At 29.4% G+C, this 10,708-nt stretch overlaps 1 protein-coding gene across 5 annotated transcripts; it reads left to right on the top strand.

Annotated features, from left to right (window-relative positions):
- The first annotated feature begins 219 nt into the window (after positions 1 to 219).
- Positions 220 to 4,037, top strand: QPT (quinolinate phoshoribosyltransferase). Of its 5 annotated transcripts, none has more exons than XM_012216813.4 (11): positions 220 to 376; positions 856 to 999; positions 1,088 to 1,230; positions 1,483 to 1,616; positions 1,700 to 1,763; positions 1,864 to 1,946; positions 2,466 to 2,549; positions 2,647 to 2,799; positions 2,995 to 3,171; positions 3,375 to 3,442; positions 3,696 to 4,037. In XM_012216813.4, the coding sequence occupies exons 2-11, from the start codon at positions 941 to 943 to the stop codon at positions 3,790 to 3,792; spliced, it is 1,062 nt and encodes a 353-aa protein (XP_012072203.1). In that variant the 5' UTR covers positions 220 to 376; positions 856 to 940; the 3' UTR covers positions 3,793 to 4,037. The 5 variants fall into 5 exon arrangements, with proteins under 5 accessions (XP_012072203.1, XP_012072204.1, XP_012072205.1 ...); XM_012216814.4 differs by having other exon boundaries at positions 224 to 376; positions 877 to 999; XM_012216815.4 differs by having other exon boundaries at positions 295 to 448.
- The last annotated feature ends 6,671 nt before the right edge of the window (positions 4,038 to 10,708 follow it).

The following is a 10,708-nucleotide window of genomic DNA, read 5'->3' as shown; positions in this document are numbered from 1 at the left end:
ATAATTATTAGAGAGTTAGATTTATTATTATTAGAATGATTTTATTTGATGACTTACTATGTAATTATATATAACCTGAGCTGCTGTCGAGCCCAACGCAAGCCCACAGTAGCAGATAATTGAAATTCGTTTGGGCTTCTTATATGGATCATCCTGTTGGTGTAGAAACTATTTTAACTAGTCGAAGGTTACATTAAATCACCGGACTTGAAAAACCCGCTTTAAAACGACAACCGTATTCTTTAAACGACTGAACGCTGTACCTAAAACTAGGTTTCTGGCCTTTCAATTAAATTCACACAACTGATGGTTCTTTTATCTAACAAATCAAAAGGAAAATGTTAGCTTCTGCATGACAGAACTCAGAATGTATATGGTAATTACCCTTACATATAATCTTTGATATATTGGGCGGAATTCTTGGCTCTTGTGGTCGGTTACCTGCAAAGTGAGGGGCTTTTACTTCTAAATTCTCTACTGTTGCTTTTACTTTCTCTACCTGGTAGCTCATGACAAGATGATTTTCGCCTTTGATTATCTTCTGCTATTTCAATTGATATTAACAAAGCTCTCGTTTCTTGTCTGATGAATTTTGCCAGTTTTTGCTACTCTATTGCTTTCTAAATGGTAATGATTTTGTAATTGCACAGCTAAACAAGATTAACTTTTGTGGATAACTTTAATCTGTTATGTGTATGCCATGTTAATATCCAAGCGTCTATTTGTGATTTTGAACTTGATGCCAATTGAGATGGAAAGTTTCGAAAATCTAACTTTAAAGAATTGTCCTTTTGGTGTTGAGCTTTTTAGTTTATTTATTTATTTATTTATGTACTTGTTTGGATGATCCTTTAGGTCTTTGACGTCCATTTGCAGTTCATATTAGAAGCTCAGTTGCTCCCGCTCAGAAAAGTAAAACAGTTTCAGCCCAATACTGTCAATGGCTACTATCATTTTTAGTTCTTCATTAACTTTTCCTCATCTATATGCAACTTCAAGGTACATTCTCATTCAAAAGGATTTTTTTGTACATTTTTTTTATTAATCCAATAGTTGAATATTGTTTTAATAGTTTGAATTGTCATAGGCGGATTGTTAGAATGTCTGCTACTGCAACTAGAAATCCCAATACAATGTTCGAATCTGTGACGATACAGCCTCCTTTGCATCCTACCTATGATTTGAAGGGTGTCATTAAGCTAGCTCTTGCCGAAGATGCTGGGGATCAAGGTTTGGTTCCCTCACTTTTCTTAATGTTCAGTTGGTACTTTTCATCTCCAATTCACCAAGTAGTTAAATTATATCTATTCCAATGTATCTGTATTGCTGAGATGAGTATCTGCATTCGGATGATTTTTATGGTTTTCACATAACTTTTAAATTTGAGAGCTCCTATATATAGAAAATGACATTCACTGATATTCTGAATTGTTTTTCCCCATAATGAGAGATTACCAAGCAACATCTATCGTTCAATTGCAGGAGATGTGACTTGCATGGCAACCATACCACTTGACATGGAAGTGGAAGCCCATTTCTTGGCAAAAGAGGATGGAATCATTGCAGGAATCGCACTAACAGAGATGATATTTCATGAGGTTGATCCCTCTTTGAAGGTAACAACTCACTGCACTCTTATGAGTTTGTATTATTTGTATGGTTTGCATGCTTTTTCATTCTTGATGCGCATTAAACTTAGGTGGAATGGTCTCAAAAGGATGGAGATTGTGTTCACAGAGGGCTGCAGTTTGGAAGAGTCTCTGGTAAACTAATGGGGAAATAAAGCAACAAAAATCTCTTCCATACTGTTTGATGAGCTCATTCAGAAGTTATTGCTTTACTTTTCATTTTTCTTATGTGCAGGACAAGCACACAATATTGTTGTAGCTGAAAGGGTAGCGCTAAACTTTATGCAGAGGATGAGTGGAATAGCAACTTTAACTAAGGTTTTCTTCTTTCATTTCCTTAAATTTTGAAAAAAAAAAAAAATTCAAGTGCCATGATGTTATTACTTTATATCTGCATTTTTAATTTTGGCAATAAAGTATGCACTTATCTTTTTCTAGTGTGTATGATAATGGATTGGAAATCTAAAAGGGGGAATGATCAATGTAACATTTTAAAGAGTACTGATACTAATGCAGTCCAGGAATAAGTTGTGTTATATTAAAATTCTCAATTTTTTGCTTTCGTTGCTGCTGTCTCAATCTTTTCATTTTAGTTTGTAAATAACAAAAAATTTCATCTCACCTGCATTTATGTTAGAGCACAGCTAATGCATAATATTTGGGTAGGAACACTGAATAAGATGAAGTTATAAAGTCTTTTAACCCATGAAATAAAATGAGATTTTCATGTGCAATTAACCAAACGAAGTTGGGCGACCTAATAGTTAATAGTTTTTTCTATTTCTTTTTTGATTTGGAAAAGAGGTTTTTATATTTTTTTTTTCATGCTTCTTGCAGGCAATGGCAGATGCTGCACACCCAGCATGTATTTTAGAGACTCGAAAAACTGCTCCTGGTCTACGTTTAGTTGATAAATGGGCTGTTCGTATATCTTCCTTGGTTGTGTTACATAGGAATAAGTTCTCCTTTCAGTCATATACCAGGTTTTGATTGACTTTGTAGCATTCTCTTGTTACAGGTGCTAATTGGAGGAGGAAGAAATCATAGAATGGGTTTATTTGATATGGTCATGATAAAAGATAATCATATATCTATAGCAGGAGGTATTATAAATGCCATCAAAGCTGTTGATCAGTATTTAGAGCAAAGGAACCTTCAAATGGAGGTTGAGGTAGTCTTCAAAACCTCAAATTCAACCTTACAAATTTTAGATGAATCTGCAAAACCTAACACAGATTCATTATCTATCTTGTTTCTCAATTCCAAACCCTGTGATTTTTTAAATAGTCTGTTCTATATGTAATCGTGGCTTATAAGATCATAATTTAATTCCTGAATGTTGTTCTGATTTCTTTTTGCCCTCAAGGTCGAGACGAGGACACTTGAAGAAGTGAATGAGGTGTTAGATTATACATCACAAACAAAGACTTCCTTGACCCGGATAATGTTGGATAATATGGTTATACCACTGCCAAATGGGGATGTTGATGTATCCATGCTTAAACAAGCTGTGGAGTTGATCAATGGAAGATTTGAGACTGAGGTAGCTCTTACTAGCAGTTAATATGGCCTGTCTCAAGAATCTTATAAGAAGGATCACTTTGATTATTATTTTCACAATTATTTGACTGTTTAATTATATTGTAGATAATTACATGCTAAATCTTGGGATGTATTTATTGCATTGAGCTTATTTTGCTCTCCTTTCTGTGGCTAGATAATGATCTATCTGTTTCCTTGTAACAGGCATCAGGCAATGTTACTCTTGAAACAGTGCACAAAATTGGACAGACTGGTGTAACCTACATTTCTAGGTAACTATGCAATCATATATAGTAGTGGCTTTTTGCCCTGCAGTTTCAGGTTTTGACTTGAAATTGATGGGTGCATAGATAGAACTTCAAATCGGTATTGGTATATTATATTACATTCTTCCTTAGAATTAGCAGCTGTGACTTGCTGGATTATGCATTTGAATTTGTTGTCGGAATGTATAGTATACGTATAAGTGGAAATTACTGATCTACTTGGAGCTTCATTACTAAAATTCATTAACTTTTTTCACAGTGGTGCATTGACCCATTCTGTAAAAGCACTTGACATCTCCCTCAAAATTGACACAGAGTTGGCTCTTCAAGTTGGGAGGCGTACAAAACGAGCATAATTTTCTTGTTATCTTCATTAGTTTATGCACTGGTAAAGTCCAAGCTTTTGTACAAAATAATATCAGAAAGAGCAGAATATTTGTCCTGTTTTTGTGTTTCTAATGAAAGGCCATGCTTCCATAGGAGTTTAAAACAGTTACTCTGTTTTAGATGATATTGATTGTTATAGAAGATTGATAAAAATGTAGGAACACATTGATAAAGATATTTTAAGATGGAATTATAAAAAGTGATGCTTTAGTAATCGTTTTCTTGGTAGATTATGTTCACGCGTGTAGTCTATCTAAGATCATGATTGTGAAAAATTGATGGTTTGGTTTGGAAAATATAAAAAATTAAAGGTTGGTTCAATTTATGGTTTTGAAGTTAAAACCACCCAAATCTTTTTTTTTTTTTTTTTTTGTGTGCATCTTGATTAGTCAAATTATTTTTGTTTTTGATATGAAATTATTCCTCAACGTTTTATATTGTAATAATTAGTACTTTTCAAAAAGTTTTCATATTGTCAACTAAACTAAATTGAACCAAACTGTATGTTCAATTGATTTGAGTGCCTTCTATGATTTGTCCATGTTTTTTTTTTTTCTTTTTTATGAGTATTGGAGCAGCAGAGGATTCAGGTCAGACATGAATTTTTTTGATTAAATTTGCAATTAACCTAGAAAGGTAATGCTTTTTCTTTATCAAAATCATGACTTCTCTGATCTGTTTACAAAGAAAACAGGGCAAGTGGTATAAATTCAAAACGACTCCAAGAAAGTTAATGCAATAGGTCAGTGGAATGGCGTGAACCACGTAACATCTCTGACTCCCTCCTGTAATATGAAAGAGAGAAAAGTGGGGCCACATGTGCATCACTTCTTTAACATTATTTATAAATAAATGGTCATATGACATTTGGTTTGTGTCTCTGCCAAAATTGCCATGCCATCACCTGTTCTCTTTTTAGTGAGGAAAAAAAAAAACAGATGGCATTGGATGGGACTTTAATGGAAACCATGTCCTTGCATTCTTAGTTGTTGGGATTTATTTATTCTTCTTTTGATTTCATCTATTTGTTTGTTATGGTGCATTGGAATTACTCAAATAATAGGATTATAATTATTTAAACTTGACGTGGGATACGTCAATGTATAAAATTAATGAAAATATAAATTTTTTAAAATTTATTTATAGATATTTTTTTTCTCGGTGTATAGTTCAAAATATTTTTATTTTAATAAAAAAATTATTTTTTATTGATTTGGTTTATATAGACTTTAGATCGGAGTTAGAAATCAATCCTTGTTTTCTGAGGAAGGATGTTATTTTTAATGTTTAAACTTATTAAAAATTTATGTTGATGTGGGACTGAAAAGCTGAATGTGTTAAAGCGGATTTCATTTTTACATTGTTGGCAGGTGATGTGGCATGGTAAGCCACATCACCCACACATTAACCTCCTAAATGAACCCAAAAAATCACATCATGTCCTCAATTCTCTCACTCTCCTCTTCCTCCTTCAGCTATTACCACCACTTCCGCTGCCATTCCTTTTTTTAGACCCAAAAAAAAAAAAAAAAAAAATTATCTTTAATTAATTTATTCTTGATTAAAATTTCAAATTGCTCTTAAACTCAAACTTGAGGTCAATTTATTTATGAAACGAGCTTATAAATCAAGTAAAAAATTAGTTTATTAAATTTATCGAACGAATAATTTTTAAATTATACTTTCAATAATTTACGAGCAGTTTGACTCATTTTTTTATTGAAGTCAATAATTTACGAGCAGTTTGACTCATATTTTTATTGAAGGAGTATATTTATTTTACCAGATCGTAACTTAATTGATTTTTATCATCATGGATTAATCTCGGTAAAAGGGAGTTGGTGGGATTTTTTTAACTTGATATATACCAACTGATATTTTAATGTAATATTTCATGGAAAATGTGTGAACTTTTTCCTACAATAATTAAAAAAGATTCTCAAAAACTACTAAAAGAATCACAATTTGGGACACTATAGGGGGCATGGAAATTGAAAGGACAGAGGACCAAACTTATATTTATAGCCTTATAGCCTAAATTGCTTTACGTTTCTTCGTGCCAAATTACATTTTAAATTGCAGGCAGCCAACATTGAAAATTTTTCCTTTTGGTCAACTTATTTCTAAATCTAACGGATAGAATTTGGCTTATTTTTTTATTTATTTTCCATTATGTTCTGCTCAAAGTTTATTAGTATTAATTATTTTTATTTTTTATTTACTAAACAAAAACACGCAGACTATTCTGAGCGATTTTGAAGAATATTTTTATTTAATTTCAATTAATACCATCTTAAATGATATGTCAGCTTGTCTGGTTATTTATTATATAATTCATATATCTCTAAAATATTCATATCTTTCCGTATTTTTAAACAATCAATATGCATTTTTTATTAGTTTAAGAATTGCAGGATATATAAAAATAACTAAGTAAATATAATATTAAATTCGAGAAATCATGCTAAATTATCCACCACTGAACATAGAGAAGCCGGTGCGGTTCTCTTAAAATTTCAAAATTTTAGATTTAGCAAAGATTAAATATTCTGACTTTCCATTCCCTAAATCCAAATCCATTAGGATTAGTGATTAGCCATTAGGACTCTTTTGACAAGGAAACACAGATAGGGTTGCATCATCTATGCCAAATTTAAATGTCATGTCATCTTCCAAAAGTCCACCGCCCTACGAAAAAGGGCAATTTCTAAAATTAATTCCTTAATAATTTTTTTTTAAAGAAAAACATCATAGTCATAGCTTCTTATTTAGTCATTATTCAATGATGCCATTGCAAAATTAATATATACTTAAATTTTATCTTAATCTATTTTTTCTCCACCACTAAATATTAAAAAATATTAATATTTTTGTTTATTCTAAAGTGAGAAGTGAGGGTTTAATTACAATAGTTATTACTAATTTGTCGAGGATTGGTAAAAAGAAAATATTACTTTTGTTTTATAATTTATAATATTATTTTAATTCATTCAATTTTTACTAAATAGAAAAAAGAAAACTATATATATTTATTATGAAAAAGAAAGAAAATTTTAAAAGTCAAAAATGAAAAACGAAAATAGTTGCAACTATCAACATAAATGGCATGATAATGATATAGAAATTGGATAAGAATGTGTATATTGAATAATTATTCTATAGTTTAAATAAAATAATTAATAATTTCACATATTCCTGAAATCTTACCCTTAAAATAAAACTTTAAATATGCAATTATTTTGGGACCAAATAGATGAATTTAGTATAATTCACAAAAATTAATCATGTAATATTATTTTACTATTGAATACCTATTGTATATGTACACTAATAATTACCCTCTTCATTCCAAAATTTAAGACATTTTGAATATTTTAAAAAGTAATGAAAGATCTTTTATCATTTTACATTTATTTATTATATTTTTCATATATTATTTTTTATTTTAAGATAAATAATAATTTAATCTAATTACCGTTGATTTTTGTTATAATTTAAAAAAATCAATTACTTTCTTTATCTTCATATCAAAATTTTAAACGATTTATATTTTTAAATTAAAAAAAAAAGAAGTTAAATAAGTGAAAATAGACTATATATCCAATGAAATTTCCTGCAATATAAAAACTCAGAAATTTTGAATCACTACTGTTACCCTAATACTATCCAGCTTGAACATTTAAAAAAAAAAAAAAAGAAAAGAAAACCCGTATATATATTTTATTATGTCATTAAATAGGGGATAGGCTATTGGATGGCGTAAACTAAACAAAGATAACAGACATGGACAGTGCATCTCAATCTAAGGCATTAGAGAGTCAATATCAGCTTTGGACGTGCAGAGTATTTATGTTGAAAGCAACTTTTTTTTCTTTTATTTTCAATTTTCATCATTCTAATTGAAGTTTTTGGTATGGACAAATTAAATTATGAGAAATGGGAAAGTTGGAGCTTTAATTGATCTCAACGCCCTTCCCTTGCTTTAAAAGTTTCTTGTTAGGACATTAATTACTTTGCCTTCCTTAATCCTTAGCTTTTTTTTTTTTTTTTTTTACGGGGATGGTGTTCAATCTTTAGAATTGACCAGCGGACAGATATAATTCTTACTCATTACCTCGAATTCATATAAATTTTCAATACACATGAGGTTATGATTCATGAGCATTGACATTAAGCCTAAGCAGAGGTTAATTAACTGCTTGTACGCTCCCAAAAATTGAACCTAAAATTACCAAAAGTTTATCCAGCGTGATTTCCATTAGACTAACCCTTTGGGATATTCTTACAATTTACATCCTCAATTCAGCTAGTTTCTTGTTAGGACATTAATTATTTCTTGATATTTCTAATTAAGTATTAATGATTTTCTTAATCCTTATATAATTACTTTAATCATATTTAAAATGGATTGGACAGATTTGTTTATACTTTATAATAATATGCATACGTTGTATAGAAAAATAAAAGAGATACTGCAGTATAAAAATGACATTTTGAGCAAAATAGTGCAAAGCCAATGTGGGTTTCAAAGGTGGCTGGCTACTTTCAACTGACAAACCCTCGAGTTTAATTTATTTTTCTTTTAGGACAAGTCAAGAAAAGTTTAAGGAAGAAGTTATTAATAAAAGGATTCTGTAAAGATAAGAAAACAAAGTGTCAAAGATTCATTTGATTCCACACTTTTACTTCTAAAAATTATTAAAAGTTTTTTTTTTTTTGGCAAAATTTATTTTTATAATAAAACCAATAAACTACTCAATAAATAAAACAAATCTATCAGCCAATAATAATATTTTTACGAAATAAAATTGAAGAGGCAATAATGGAAAAGTAATTAGTATTTTTAAAATTATTATTTTTTATTTCCTCAAATGAATTTTTAATATTTTAAAAATTCTTTATGATGCCTGGTAGGTTAAAAGAAAAGAACCGAATTGAATTTGTCTACAAAAGCTAGTGGTACTAATCAAACCTTAATAAATGTCTTTTTAACTTAATGGTAATTATTAAGTCCATAAGCTGACATTCCTGCCTCTCATGACAACCTTTTGATGTGTCATTAGCAAGCAAGGCCAAAAAAAAAAGAAAAATAATCAATGAAACCTACAAAACATAAGAGCCTTATCAAAGAACATTTTGCTTTGGCAAAATTAATCACCTTGATAGAGATATTTACCAACTGATTAGTGAAAAATCAAGAAGATGATTAGATATTGAAGCTAAGTGGAGAAATTAATTATGCCCTGTCCCATCATTATTAAGGATAATATATATATATATATATACAAGTCCAACCAATGCATGCAAAAAACCTCTAATTTTCTTATAATGGAATCATTAAATTGAGAGCACAACAAACATTTTCTTCAATTTCTAAAATTGATGCCAATTGAGAGATTTCTCGAAACAACCAATTAGGATTTTTAGTAATTAATTAATTTGGGTCAATGGGTAATTATAATTTTGATCCACGAATGGATGATGACATCTAACATCACGTTTAAACAATTTCGCACTTAGGAACTCAATTGGGCCCTATTATACATGTCCTAAATGTGCAAATTTTCTAGCGTTAGTGAAATGACATATTTGAACAGAGGCATTACTAAGATACTCAAGGGACATATTGGGTTTTCTCAACCAAATTTTATAAAAAAGTGCAAATGGGTATCTTTTTAATTTTTATTTTATTGTTGTGGAAATACATATATAAATGGAAATACATATACATATATTTATATTAGAGAAAATATATATATATATATATATATATATATAATTTCTCCATAAAAAACCATCCAAAAAAGTAATTCAACAAAATAGCACATCCTCACATGGAGATGAGTCATGAATGATTATGGATGATGGAAATTTGTCTATAGAGGGCGGCTCACCCTACGCCTCTTTTATCCCATTTGTGACACTATACACTATGGCATCAATGATGTAATTTTTTTTTTTTTCCGTTAATCCTACATCAGAAAGAATTCTAATTTGTTTATTTTTGAGCATAAGTTTCTAATTTGGTGACAACCCAAAATTATATGTTTAAAAATAATGTAATTTGTCTATCTTGGCCAACAAAACGTCAAGAGGAAAAAGTATTAAGAACAGAAAAAAATTGCAGAAAAAGCCCCCACTTTCGGCCATTCTTCATTGGCAGCACACTCACCTTTGCAGATGTTGTCTTCTCACCTCACCAAACTAAATTCCTAACCAATGCTACCAAACCGCCTTTCTTGTACTTTTATCCCTCAACCGACTTTTTCTTTTCCTCAAAAAATAATTAAAAAAAAAAAACTTTTCTTTTTGTTTCTCATTTTTCAATTTGGAGAAAAAAAGTTAAATCCAAACTTATATTGGGTTTTATACACATATATCGTTACATTATATCTCAAAATAATAACAATAATAGTAAAATACCTCAAAGCTATAGAAATTAAACAGGGAATAAGAAAAATGGTGCTAGGTGCTAGATAGTTATAAAAAAATAAAATAAACAATGAATAAGAAAAATGATACTATCTCCTTTCATAATATTTATTACATTTGATAAAATAGTTTGTCAGAATAAATTTATCACATTTGCCGTTTGAATGAGTAATATTTTTTTTTTCATAATTACATTTTATATATGACCAATAATTATTATTTCAATTTAACAAAAAAATTTTCTCTCTTTATTTACCGCTACCTCTTTGTGTTCTAAAATCTCTCTATCATTACGATCGAACATATTATGAGAATTGAAGAATTTAAAATTTAATTTAATGTTTAAATATATATAAAATTAAGGATAATATAGTTAATTATTCAATAATTTATTGTAATCTAGATAAATTTAATGATTTTTTAAGGGACTTAAATTTTCAAATACAACAAGTA

Source organism: Jatropha curcas, chromosome 11 (assembly GCF_041381405.1).
Source record: "Jatropha curcas cultivar XTBG-Jc1 chromosome 11, XTBG_Jcur_1.0, whole genome shotgun sequence".
In the NCBI taxonomy this organism is placed as follows: Eukaryota; Viridiplantae; Streptophyta; class Magnoliopsida; order Malpighiales; family Euphorbiaceae; genus Jatropha; species Jatropha curcas.
Note: the sequence above shows the minus strand (reverse complement) of the source record. Positions and strands in the feature narration are given on the sequence as shown.

Bases quoted from the DNA above. Each gene is read 5' to 3' on its own strand.
- QPT (XM_012216813.4), top strand. From the start codon at position 941: ATGGCTACTATCATTTTTAGTTCTTCATTAACTTTTCCTCATCTATAT. The intron at 1,617-1,699 runs GTAACAACTCAC...CATTAAACTTAG, and splicing joins AGGTTGATCCCTCTTTGAAG to GTGGAATGGTCTCAAAAGGA. The intron at 3,443-3,695 runs GTAACTATGCAA...CTTTTTTCACAG, and splicing joins GGTGTAACCTACATTTCTAG to TGGTGCATTGACCCATTCTG.